Genomic DNA, 14232 nt, shown 5'->3' on the forward strand with positions numbered 1-14232 from the left:
ACAAATTAGAAAGTGTCCAAAAACAAGGTAGAGCTCTAGGGAATGTGACTTATAAAGAAAGGCTGAAAGAACTAGGATTATTTAGTTTGAAGAAGAAAAGACTGAGGATTTGATAACCATCTTCAAATACCCGAAGAGTAGTTATATGGAGTTAGGTTAATCTTAGTGACTGCACAGGACAGGACTAAGAGCAATGGTTTTCAATTGGAGTGAAGGAAATTGATAAGTTGGATATCACCAACAACATTTTTACTAAGAGGGTGGTTAAGCACTGGAACAGGATACTCAATGAGGATGTGAAATCTCTATCTTTGGATGTTTTTAAGAGCAGGTTAGGTAGACCGCTTGACTGGGATGGTTTAGTCAGGTTTAGCTGGACTAGATACATTTCCTTCCAATCCAGCTATTCTAGATTCTGTGACTGAATGCCATTTCATATTCCTCATGAACAGAAGAACTTGGCACTTGACACTGAGACAAAGCATGAAAATATATATGGCACCAAGTTGGACGGATTTTCCTCACCCCTACTCTATACTACAGTCATGTTTTGAACACATTTTAAAAGATTCCCACTAGGCATAAAACAGGCAACCTTAGACATCTAGAAGTTGTAAATTAACCCTCTTGCCTATCTCATTATCACATACATTCTATTCCTGGCTGAAAACAGCTTTCAGACATCTGGGCTTTCTTCAGCTATCCAAACACTTTTCTATTTATCAGTGCCTTTGAAGGCACTGATATCTCAAACAATTATCTCAAACAGTGCCTTCAGAGGTCATCTTATTTCAAACCTGTCTTGCCAAAACACCAGAAAATTCCAAGCCTTCTTTTCCTCAGAGAAACCAATGCACCTACTTATAGAGAAAAATCATTCTTTCAACAATCAACAACCTAGACTTATTTCCAAAATCTTGACAACTGTTATGTTCCCATGCTTAATAAGCAGTGGGAGAGTCTTCCTGTCTACATCTCCATGCAGCATGGTACAGCTTCTCCTGCAAGGTGTTTCATGTAAGATATAGTCTGGTTGGGACCCTGACCCATGGGAAACAATCAGGAGCATGAAGAAAGCTTCATTTCCAGACCCGAAGAAGAGAACTTTGTGCCTGAAACTTGTCCAACATCTCTCCCAAATAGGTAGTTTGTCCAATTAAAAATATTATCAAAAAAAGAACAACAAAAACAAGCCCCAAAGCTTCCTTCTTGCACATTGCTTGGACCCATCACAGCTACAACATTATAACCCTAATCCTTGCAAGACACGCAAAGTCTGAGTAGAGAAGCTGTGAAAAATAGTCATATAGACTGCACTACATGCAGAGAAAAGAATGATTCCTCAGTGAAGTATACAATGAAAAATTATTCTAGTATTAAAACATCAGCCAGCCTAATTATCTCAGGCAGCAGCTACTGTGTAGCTTATATTGCTCTGTACTGCCTGTTATAATGCTTATTAACTGTGTACACCTATGTAAATAAAGACTACTCCACCAAATATAGTGATAAAGCTCTGATAGATTAATCTGGAAGGCCCATGCTTTCTCTAAAAAATGACTTCTAGCAGTTTAAGCATCTTGTCCTAGGCCATGGACAGGTGTTCCTTCCCAGCAGCAGAAATTCTGTGACATTCTTACCACTAGAAAATTGTCCTGGGAGTTGGTGTGTCCATGCATTCCAGCCTGCTGGCTAGAGAACAACACAGGCAGTCTTTCCATATAGCGGGCATTACAGGGCTACTCTTTGGTTCACCTCCACACTCAGAGGCCCACTGATTGGCAGCAAGCCCTCTCCCTTGCCTGGGAAGCAGGTCGGCTATCATTTGACAGTTGGTAGTTGCTGAAAAACAGCCACTGCCACAGACAGCCCCAGGAAAGTTTTAGCTCTGGGAGAATGCCTCTGCATCCCACCAATCAGTTAACTGGCAGATGCAGGGACATTTTCTCCCAACAAGAACACCTGGCTGAACACCTGGACTGAACCTCCTGGTTTTTCCTGCAGGAGAATAGTCCCTGCTCTGTGCATTCTTCAATCTAGGGCGAGCCGAGAGAGTGCCAGGAGGCAGGAGGGAGAGCAGGGGACTATGGGATATTGGGTGTCCTCAGCACCCAAGAGAAACATAGAGCTGGTCAAATTAGTGCAGGAAGAGGGATATCTTCCTGGCAGGAATTGATCTAACTGTCTTGAGGAAGAGCCAGTTAGGTTTTTTTTTCCCCCACAAGAAATCCCTTTAATGGCTATGCAATTTCTTTTTGTGCAGAAAGGCCCACACAAATGTAATGCCTGTCCATAGCATTTATCTAAGCAGATGCAGAATGACCCGAGATCTTCTGCTGGTATAAATCAGCATAGGTCAAGCTGATGATTCAGACTTATATTTCCCAGCTATGACTAGATCTCATCACAGCTCTGCCTGAGAAAGGAGAGTGTACAGGGTGTCTGTATAGCAAGTACAATCCACCATAACTGGACAGGTCTGCAGCGTTATGATGAGACGCTGTAAGAAAAGACTGAATTCCAAATAACGCAGACAACTCCTGTGTAGAAAGTAGAAAAAGACAGTGCAGGGTCATTTGAGCAGGTATTTTTATTATGAAAAAACTAAAGCAAGCTATATATGAAAAAGTAATAGCAACTCAGTATTCTGAAGGGGGACTGCATAGATATACTGATGCCAAATAAATGAGCACAACGCCATTCGAAGGTTCTATATCTTAAAGTACAATGGCAAACAAAAGGTGTATAAGCCCTCTGTAAGGACTTCTGCACTTTAATGAATTACATGTTTTGTCATTTCCTTGAAGTGTCCACAGCTACGGGTTCTTAAGAGTTAGGACACTCATGCTAGTCCTTTGTCTCTATTTTGATGCATAAAATGCTTTAGAGAAAATATTAATTCTGGTATCACCAAGTTCACAACATATGACATTTTGAGGTTATGCAGAAAACCCTTATCTTTTTTAAGCTAACCAAAGCAGTCAATGATTTCATTGCAAAAAAACCTGTTCATTTTGTTACAGTTCAGTATTATGCAAACACGCCTTTATCTTTGTAAAGTTAAAACCATAAGCATAAAAGATATACTAGCTCCATATGACTCCCATATGTGTACATTTTTGACTAAGCTAATGAGTTTAGATCAAAATAATGCACACATGAAATAAAGTTTCTATTGAAGATAATGACTAATGCTCCCTTTGCTCCAAATGAAATCTGTTTATAATACTTGAGGCACATCTGAAGGAAACTATATATAATCCTTACTCTGGGAGGAGGGTAATTAAAATGGACTCATGGAGCAAGATATGCCTATTATTAAAGCATTATGAACACGTGGAAAGCTGTTAGAACTCATTCTAATTCTATCTGCATTAAGAGCAATAACCTAGATACGTTCAGTACTCTTACAGTTATTATGCAAATATAAGCATAGTGTGTTAAAATACACTACTATACAAAAGTTTTCAATTAGTTTTGCAAATAAAATAAATCTCTCATGGTTTTACATTAAACCTTTCTAGACACTTGGAAGTGAGAAAAATATACAGACTTGACAGTTACTCAAAGCAGGTCTGAGACAAGTCTATTCTTTCCTGACCCCAAACATTTGTTTCTTCTTCTCAGCACTTTAAGCCACACACTCATGGCCACGACACTTTCAGGAATTACTAAACCCCTGCTCTGAAATAACTTTGTTCAACAGCTGCAGGGGAAAGACAGATCTGGTAAGCCACTTCTTGCTGGCCTACATATAAAAAGAAAATACCCTAAAAGAACATGTGAGGCCTAATGGGCCTTTTCTGTCAAACACCAGGGCAACTGTTGATTTTAATGGAATTACTGCCTCATTTACATGAGGTTAGGTGGGAAAAAAAACAAAAAATGTGACATCTTATTTCCCTTCCAGAAAACTGCTGAGGAAAAAAAGGTTGTAACGGGATTTCTTGAAGATCCGCAACTGCTATATCTCACATCTACCTCAACCAAGGTAGAGGACTGCTTTGTCTGAAGATCTCAGCCAATGACCTGTGGAAAACTGTGAGGTGAAATCATTTGCTCAGTTTCAAAACCTGGGAACCCTTTCTTCAACATTAGCTTTGCTATTCTTACATACGACAGCGCCCCCCCCCCCCCCCCAAATCCCACTGCAACTTCTTTCTGTTGTTCATATATTTTCTAGAACAGAGATGAGCTGTCACACAGATGCATGTTAAAGTTCAGCATGTAGCAAGCATTTGGAAGAACCTACTCCAGTCTTTGGAGCACTAAGGGCATGTCTACATGGCCTCCAGGTGGCATCACAGCAGGAGTCAGCAACATACAGCCTGCAGGCAGGATTTGGCCCACAGAGCCACTGGATCCAGCCCACAAAGCCTGAGCATTTTGCCTTCGTCCATGTCCACGTCTATGCCTGTGCCAATGCTTGGCTAAGCAGCGTGGAGCTTTCCCAAGGCCCTTTTGCTGCCACTGTTTCCTACCCACCCCCCACCTCCATCCCCTCTCCCCCTGGCTATGGCAAAGGTGCAGCTTCCAGCCAGTGGGGAGCTGTGATGGAGCTGGGCAGCTGGAAACTGTGTCCATACTGCTGCCACTTCTCTCTCCCTCCTTCCATCCCTTGCTTTCCAGTTGTGGCACAGAATGGCAATAGTGTGAATGCAGTCCCCATCTGCCTGGCCCTGGAGCAGCTCCTTACCAACTGCGTCCATGCTGCACTGGGGAGTGGGGTGTGAGGGGGACTGGGAGAAGCAGCAGCAGCACTTGGCTCCAGTGTGGGCATAGGCAACCCCCTTCCCTCCACTGCTGAAGCCATCCAGTCTATACTGGATGGAGGCCAGGTTTTTCTGGCTTGCAGCTTATAAAGACTGCTGGTCCTACATAGGGAACACTTCAGTAAAGCCTGGTATGCCCACTCTGCATTTGCTAAACTCAGAAATAGAGCTACCTATTAATGAGCATGCACCATTAAGCCCTCTGTCTCGTGTGCTTCATGACACATGCCCAATGCTGCTCTAAGGCAGTTACATGAAGTGTTGTAGGGTTTAAGGTACATGAAGCAGGTGTAGCTGTGCTACACTGTGGTTCTCCTCCTTATGGTCCAGAGGTAGTGCAGATGTTACCTAACTGATTGCTCCCAGGATCTGCAGAGTGAGTGCTAGTTAAGAGCTGCATCCTCTTCAGTCTTCACAGGACCTCTCAGATGCGGGTTATGACAAGTCTGCCCACTCCAATGGTGCTGTGGGAACAGCTAAATCACTCCTGCCTACCCTGCTGGAACTGAGCAGAAATGCTTCTTGGAAGGCACTAACGGCATACAACAAAGTCTCCATTGTGGTTGTCTCTGCTGTATGCTTTCAAGTTTCAATTTGGTTAAAACAGCCACCTTGAGAGGACATTTAGTTCTTTTTTAAAAACACGAATGTGATGGGAAAAATAAGGCACAATCCCCAAATTTTAAGCAGATATTGTTCCTTCTAGAAACTCTGCATTTCTTGAAAGACTGTGGTATGCAGATGTCCTGTCCTTATTTGTATCTGGTATTTTACCATATGGTGACCATGTTTATTTATGTTCATAATACAATGAAACTCATTTTATCCCAAATCAATCTGGCCAGCATATGGAGAGCTATGGTGCATAACTTAGTAATGTTAAAGTTGATGTTTGTTTGTTCATATTTTCAAAGACAAAAGAACTAATCATTTCTGGTCATTTACAAAGCAAGGAATGCTTAGTTCTTCTGAGGACTCCAGCTTGCTCCGTACCCTCTGGGCAGCAGGAAATTCTATATTTTTCAGACAGAAATTTTTCCTCTGGTTCTGCCTCTAGCCCATTTAACAAGGAGTCTGGAACACCACAAGGGACCCAGTACTAAACAACTATGCATTTTCTTGCATCAAAAGAACTACTGGTATTTGAATCGCATAACCACCATCAGAGGCACTGTAGACCATTAAATTCTGTTAACAACACTATCTTGAGAAAAAACTTAAATAAAAGACAATTTGGTTCTAAAAGATTTGCCTTTTCCCCATAAACATGGGCTGTAAAATTAAAGACACACAATTATACACATTCACAAGATTGTTCAAAAAACCTGGTTACTGTAATCTGCTCACTTGATTTTGGAATCTTAACATGGTTCTTATAACATAGGGAGGGTGTGTGTGTGTGTGTGTGTGTGTGTGTGTGTGTGTATGCGAGAAAGAGAGAGTGTGAGAGAGAAATGAGTGAGTAAGCGCTATGAACTGATTTTACTCAAATACAAATACTGTATTCCTGTTAACTATTAAATGCTGGCTTGCTTTGAAAAAGCTGATCTGTACTGGTTTAAAATGTCTACAGACCTCAAGACTTCCCAAGGGTGAGACTGCAACAAGTGAGTCATGCTATTTTGGACTCAGCCACTGAGAAGAACAGGGGGCACAAGCCAATGATCCATTCTTGAGGTAGTGAAGTCATAGGGCCTACCCTTGTGTCATTCTAAAGGGGCATGCTCTTAGAGAGATAACATGATTCTAGCATTTGTTGCAATCATCAGTGGAAATTATACTGTATTTAACATATATATACTCATATTAAAGATCAGAAAGGTTTTTACATAAATCTGTTGTAAGGGTTTAGCTGACTAAGAAGAAAAAACGGATACTTTTTTTCTGTCCTGAGAATGGTGTGGCTTTTCTGTATAGTCTGAAGCATTCTGTCTACACATCATGCAAATGCCATGAAGCCCACAAATACTGCATTGCAAAGATCAAGCTAGGTTTAATGTGGACTTCCACAGATGTTGGAACTTGATGTGGAGTTCTAAGTTAACTGCTATGCCAAGGTCAACATTTGAAACAATATATCCAGACTGCCTAGTGTCTGGTCTTTTCAGTGTTCTCAAATACATTTGCTCTGTTATAAGATGCAAACATAAATATACAGCCAGTCTTGGAAAAATCTGAATGTAAACATGCTGAAGAGTTCATGCATGGAAATGTCATTTAAAGTATCATACGTACTAGTTGTAATGAAAAAGTACCTGGAACTAAATTACACATATGAATGGTGTACTTCCAGCAATATACAAAGAATGTGCATCAATTTGGGGCAGTAAAATTATTGCAATAATACCTTATTGTACAACAAGCAGTTGAACTAATTTATTTGTACAACAGTGAAACATGATAAAAAGAACAATAAAGACCCACACTTTAAGTTAGCAGTCAGCAATGTTTTCAGCCAGCAGGCTGGAACAACCCAGCTTGGGTCCAAAGCAGGATGGGACTAAGGCTCAGCTACTGCTGCTGCTGCCACAGCACAGTACAGAGTACAAAATATCTTTGGCTCTGCCCCGGATCCAGTGGTCCGTGGGCTCAATTTCTCCCACAGGCCCTAGGTGGCTGACACTTTCAAGCCAATCTAAGACCAAATCTTTGAGCAGAGCAGCCTCATACTTGTCATTTTTGTTTTCAACCACAATTAAAAGTAAATGACACTTATTTTCATTTTTATACAATTTCTTACCTCAGGCCCAGGAGGACCCGATGGGCCCTGAGGTCCAGGTTCTCCAGTTTTCCCCTTAAAAAGCCAAAAATAATTTTAAATTGGATAGGAAATCACAGCCTTATAAAAAAACAGATTTGTAATAGAAAATACTTATTAAAATAACAATCAAAATACTTAGCTGGATTTTAAGTTTTGTTTCTTTGTCAATTTAATTATGAAGATTTCTTTATTACTGGCATTCCTAATCAAACATTTGTCTTTTTTTACAACTACAACAACGAAAATGATAATTTCTAGATGTTTCAAAATAGGGCATGTTACAGGAATTGTCATATAAACTCATGTGGGTGTGGTCCTCTATGGCAGTGGCTTTCAACTGAAAACAAGTGGCTTTCAACCCCAGGGGGTCTGCAGACCGTGTCTAAGGTGTCCGTGAAGGATGACTATGATCAATCAAAAGTATGAGAATTCAAAGGGGCTCTCACCTTCATTTGAAATTTCCATAGGGGTCTGCACCTCTATTTGAAATTTATTAGGGGTCCAAAATTTAAAAAAAGGTTGAAAATCACTGATCTAGGGGTACAGTGGCAGAGCAGAGCATTTTAGTCTTATGAAATTCAGCAAAGGACAAATGCAAAGTCCTGCACTTAGGATGGAAGAATCCCATGCACCAGTACAGCCTGGGAACTGACTGGCTAAGCAGCAGCTCTGCAGAATAGGACTGGGGGTTACAGTACACAATACGCTGGATATGAGTCAGAAGTGTGCCCTTGTTGACAAAAAGGCTACTGGGCTGTCGGGCTGTGAGCAGCTTCAGTCACTAATTCAACTGGGCGAAGATTTGGCCCGATTCGGCAGCCAAATCTCTGAATCCGAATCGAATCAGCAGGCCCATTTATCTCTCTGAATCGAATCGGAAGCCTCTGAATCAATTTAGAGAGATTTGACGATTCGGACATAGACACAGCTTTATATGTTTTTTCTACTTACCTCAAGGTACCAGGCAGCTCATGAACACTGAGATGGTGGGGAGGACGGAGCCTCCCACAGGACAGCAGGGTGTCCCCAGCATGGTCGGCGGTGGACCTGGAAGTGGACCAGAAGCACTTCTGGTCCACTTCCAGGTCTGCCGCAGAGTGTGCAGGGGACCCCCCCCTCCCCGGCATGGTGATTGGTACTTCCTGGGTCTGGGGGGGCACCCAGGGTCCCACCGTGGCTGGTCGTCAAGCCAGGAAGGCACGGGGGTGGGGCAAGACCAAGCACGCGGGGGACCCCCAGCGCTCTGGTGGGAAGTTCCATCCGCCCCACCATCTCAGCATTCATGAGCTGCGCCTGGCACCTTGAGGTATGTAGAAAAGACATTTAAAGTGGTGTCTATAGCCACATTGCTGATTCTCTGAATCAGAATCAAATCTGCAGATCTTTGATTTGGCTGAATTGAATCGGGACAGTGATCTGAATCAACGAATAGAATCATTGTCCCCCAAACTGGGCCGAACCCAAATTGAATACGGCCTGCTTTGCACACCTCTACTGGGCTGCATTAGTAGGAGCATTGTCAGAAGACTGAGGGAAGTAATTACTCTGATCTACTCTGCACTGGTGAGGCCACATGCGGAGGTACTGTGTCCAGGTTTAATGCCCTCTCCCCCCCCCAAAAAAAAAGAAAAGAAAAAGAAAAAAGATGTTTACAAGTTGGAATAAGTACAGTGGAGAGCAACAAAAATGGTTAGGGGGATGAGGCACATGACTTATGAGAAAAGGCTGAGGGAACTGGACTTGTTTAGTCTTCAGAAGAGAAGACCGAGGGCGGATTTGATAGCAGCCTTTAACTACCTGAAAGGGGGTTCCAAAGAGGATGGAGCGAGACTGTTCTCAGTGTTGGCAGATGACAGAACAAGGAGCAATGGTCTCAAGCTGCAGCAAGGGAAGCGTAGGTTAGATATTAGGAAAAACTCTCTCACTAGGAAGGTGGTGAAGCACTGGACCAGGTTACCTAGAGAGGAGATGGAATCTCCATTCTTGGAGGTTTTTAAGGCCTGGTTTGACAAAACCCTGGCTGGAATGATCTAGTTGTGGATGGTCCTGCTTGGAGCAGGGGGTTGGATTAGATAACCTCCTGAGGTCCCTTCCAACCCTAATTTTTCTATCATTTTGCTACTGCTCTAGAGCCAAATCACTAATTTATGGTAAGTAACTTTCCCAAAATCAAGGTCTGGATTATCACAATCAAAACATCCTTTGTTTTACTGCTGCAAACCATCTCAGTTCTGCAGTGTTAGCATTGCAACAAGGGAGATGATACAGCCAAACTAACTCATACTCAGAGCTGCTTCCCTGCCTCAGCATCTGCAAAGTCGACAGGAACAGAAGCACTGCACAGAAATTATCAAAAGCACTTAAACTACAGAATCCATAACCTCCCCCAGCCCTGTGATAAAAGATTAGCCCTGCTTAGTCCAAGTGGCAACCTGGCAGTCCCCATTTTTATCTATGAAATTGCTTCAAGCAATACAATTGTATTAATTAATTTGCACATGAATGCTCCACAGTGTCACTCAAGTTGTGGATTAAAAAACAACTGACATACACACATACACAGGAATCGATGGGTGCCTATGGACATACGGGGAGGCTGCATGCGCTGTAATTACGGTGCATCAGAGCAGACTTGATTAAAGTGTCCTCACTGCCATTTTGAAGCACAGGGATGCTGATGCACAAGATGCTGAGGGCACTTTAATCTGAGCAGCTCTTTGAGCCACTCCAATTCAAGTGCACCCCCATGCACGTGTAACAATGTCCCATGATTTCCATGAAAAGCTAACTAGTTAAATCATCAACTAACAGAATTTCTACACTGACTTTAGGCTATATACATTTGGGGATAAGTGAATTAATAGTATAACAATGATTAAGTATGTGTTAAATATATGTGGACTAAGTATGCTCTGAGTGGAACTGAAAAGTCTGATCTGCTGGTTTAGTGAAAGAGCAGAAAAAGACCTATCTTGGACAGGAATCTAATTTCACTTACATAAGGGTTGTCACTTCCATAACTCCAAGTAAGTCAGTTCCCAATTTACACCAGTATAAAAGAGGTTTGAAATAATCTCTAAAATATGTGGCTTTTCTGAACAATGCAAACAAGTGTCAGCATTTGTGGTGCATATTGACGTAACCAGAGTGCAAAAAGGTGGGCAAACTTACAAGTTGTCCAGGCTTTCCTCGGATCCCCGGTGGTCCTGGCAAACCAACAGCACCCTTAAAAGAATAATCTATTAAATATTGTTGAAAATGCACTGAGCATTACATTGTATGTAGTAAAAAAAATGGCTTCACTTTACCACTCAAACCAGATTTCAGATCTATCCACTCAGATTTCAGAAAAATAATTTTATTAGGTTACATTATTGTAATTATTTCTGTTGTAATAACATCTTTATGAGACCAAAATATAATCAGATTTTTTTTTGTAAAAACAAGATTCCAAGGTCATTTAAGAGTTATGGATTAACTAAAAAAAAAATTACTCGAAGAGAAGATAAAAAATTATTACCCATTTTTGTAATATCTAGGGATATCCTGGCCTGTCTAATCAAGTTTTGTCTGGCTGCTGCCCCTGGGGTTTAATCACTTCAGGTTTGGTACAAGTGGATTCTTTCTAGCTTTAACAGCAAATGTGCTGCATAACAGTCTCTTAATGAGTTTTGGTAGGAACCAGACTGCTCCATGCTGTCTTTGCTCCTTTACATTTTCTGGCATGAATCTCTGTCCACATGGCAGACTGAATTTGGCCCATACATTTTGCATGTTTTTGATCATTTATTTCTCAAACAGAGTAATTAATATAATGTTACAAAAATGTAGTAGCTGTGTGGCATTCAGTAGCTGTTACCTGCTGAAGTCTACTTTAATCAAAATGATACGCTGCGATTTAAAAGAAGATAGGGCTACTGACAGGATTACAAGCAAAAAACTGTCAAAGTGGTGCTGGTCTAAATTACCTTGTCTCCTGGATACCCCTGGTCTCCCAGATCTCCTGCAATGCCTTGTTCACCCTGAACAACATATTATTTTATGCAGACACATACATGCAGCTTTAAATGATACATTTTTTCAAAATGACAGAAATAAAAACATGTAAATTAAAGGCCTAGAAAACATGACTTATGGGGAAAGGTTGAAAGAATTATGATGATTTAGTCTAAAGAAGAGAAGACTGAGAGGGGATTTGAAAGCAGTTTGCAAATATGAAGAGGGTTGTGATCAATTTTTCTACATGTCCATGGGGGAACAGGACAAGACAGGTTGTAATGGCTTTACAGTTCAGTGAGAAAGATTTAGGTTAGACGCTAGGAAGAACTTTCTAAATAGAAGAGTGTTTAAGCACTGGATTGGATTACATAGAGGAGTTGGGGAATTTTCATCAATAGAAGTTTTTATGTACAGGTGAGAGACAAACAGGATGTCTGGGATAATTTGGACAGAAACAATCCTGTGCTGAGTGAGGATGACCTTCTGAGGTCTCTTCCAGCCCAATTTTTTCTGTGAGCCTATGAAATCAGGATACTTAAATCTAGTAACACGATTCTTGGAATGATAGTGCAGGATGTATCATTGTAAAAAACAGCCCTGCCAAAACCACTAACATAGCTCTTGCTGTTACTACACATAGTAGGAAGGCTATAGTCTCAGTCTACATTTGTTTGAAAAGAAAACAGAAGAGAAAAGAATTCAAAATAAGGGGGGCCTTGCAAAATAAATATCTTGCTCAATTATTTGATAAAGAAAGCCCAAAGTATCTCTATGATAATGGAAATATTTAAATCACCTTATCACCTTTCATTCCGGGTTGTCCCATACTTCCTGGGAGCCCCTATTAAAATAATAATAATAAAAAAAAATCAACGTTTTACTGCTATATAGAAAACATTAATGGCATGTAACAAATGCTAATGGGAGTTCTGCTTAACACCATACCATTGGCCCAGGAATTCCAGAAGGTCCACCAGATCCCGCAGGCCCCATGCCACCCTAAAATACAGTAAGTAAAATGAATGTTCGTGGGAGGATTGGTAACACACAATTGCATCTCTTAGCTCTATGTTGGTGTGATTCCTTTCTAGCCCAGGCTGATAGCAATCAAAAATCATTTTAATCAGAAAAATGTTTTTTTGTACTAATCCATTTATCTCGGTCAGGTGTCCATCTAACATAACGTTCACAATCATTGTTAGCTTCTACCTGGGGAACGGTGAGGTGTCCAGAATTAAAATACTCTATCACCTATATGTACCCAGAAGGAGAAGGCAACTTGATAGGGCAGAATGAATGATAGGGCAGTGGAAAATTTTTTGTGTACCTGTACATTTTATACCTGAGACTGCAAGTCAGATGCAGCACTGTTCTGTCAGCACCAAAGGAACAATTCTCCTGTGAATAATGACTCTAAAGGAATGGCTGTGTGGGATTTGTCATCTTTCAGCAACTTTCACATCAAATATACTCAGTTTACAAATAACAATATAAAATGTTTTTTTCCTAAACACCAGCTGTGCAAACTTAGTTTAAGCCGTGCCAATCAAGATAGATTCTTTCATTTACATGCAGCTTTAACCAGTAAATAAAGGTTAACAAAATCTAGTACTACACTGCTCCCCCAGGCAATTTAAATTTGCAGTTCTACTACTAGATGCTAGAAGAAAAGAAACAAAGGAAAAATTAAAGGAAAAACTAAAGAACCAGCCGCTATATTGCTGCAACATAGTTGGCAGAAAAGATCTGATAAAGGCTAAAACCATTAAGAGAAGGGCAAATGCTTTTCCATTTTATGCAACTGGTGCAATACCTGAAAAAAAAATGTAGCCCAGTTATTGTGCCTGCCATGAAAACATGCAGGGGAAAAGTCTAAGGATGAGATCTTTTGTTATTTTCTGATATCATAAAAATAACATGGAAAAAATGGGAGATTCCCAGGTACAACCCCTTCTAAACTTTAGCACATGTCTGTTGACACTCTTCAAACTTTAGTGATAAAGAATATTTAATATAGTATCAATACACATTCTTCTGCAGCCATCATCAGCTTCATGGATAGTTAAATGAAAAAGTACGATTGATGACAACTTCCCAATGCTTGAGAAAACTCTCAGGGAAACTGATCTCTCCACATTTGCTTCCAATCCTCCATGGCTGCTTTAAGGAGCTGTTTTACCATGGTAGGTGCTGGCAGGAGGACTGAATTCTGCATTGTAACACCCTATTTTTTTCTGCAGGTACGGCAGCAAAGCAAACTCATTTAAGCTGTGTTAGTGGTACCAGAAGTATGCTGGAATATACACTCAGAATGAGAAAGACGCTGCCTTCAGAAGCACACAATGGACTCTGCACAGAAACATTACATTTACAAAAGCAATAGGAGGACACTTCAGACGGATTTCACAAAGTACAGGTCATGGTCTAATATCATAGCTGAATCTAGACTAGGGATAAACATTCTGATAGAACTTAAATTTGGGCTTCTCCATTGTCTTCTGGCACTTCAAACTCAAGATACAGATTTCTGCTCCAAGTACATTCCAAGGAAGATGTGTCACCGTTTGTTGCACTGAGATGAAGCAAACCTGTGAAATTAAAAACTCAGATGATAGCAGAACTGATATGATCAATTTTTAAAACTGTTGTGTGTTTCAGGGCACACTGATTGGTTTGGCTGAAACATTATAACAGGTGTTG

At 40.9% G+C, this 14232-nt stretch overlaps 1 protein-coding gene across 1 annotated transcript in view; it reads right to left on the reverse strand.

Moving 5' to 3' along the window:
- Positions 1-14232, reverse strand: part of LOC102378337 (collagen alpha-1(XXIV) chain-like) — a 182087-nt gene that overhangs the window by 55712 nt on the left and 112143 nt on the right. The window contains exons 15-19 of the mRNA XM_025193649.1: positions 12478-12531; positions 12329-12373; positions 11502-11555; positions 10705-10758; positions 7513-7566 (exon numbers count right to left, since the gene is read on the reverse strand). Of these exons, the coding sequence (XP_025049434.1) occupies positions 7513-7566; positions 10705-10758; positions 11502-11555; positions 12329-12373; positions 12478-12531 (261 nt within the window). The remainder of the gene's footprint in view (positions 1-7512; positions 7567-10704; positions 10759-11501; positions 11556-12328; positions 12374-12477; positions 12532-14232) is intronic.

The sequence above is a fragment of the Alligator sinensis genome, unplaced genomic scaffold (assembly GCF_000455745.1).
Source record: "Alligator sinensis unplaced genomic scaffold, ASM45574v1 scaffold32_3, whole genome shotgun sequence".
NCBI classification, from domain to species: Eukaryota; Metazoa; Chordata; order Crocodylia; family Alligatoridae; genus Alligator; species Alligator sinensis.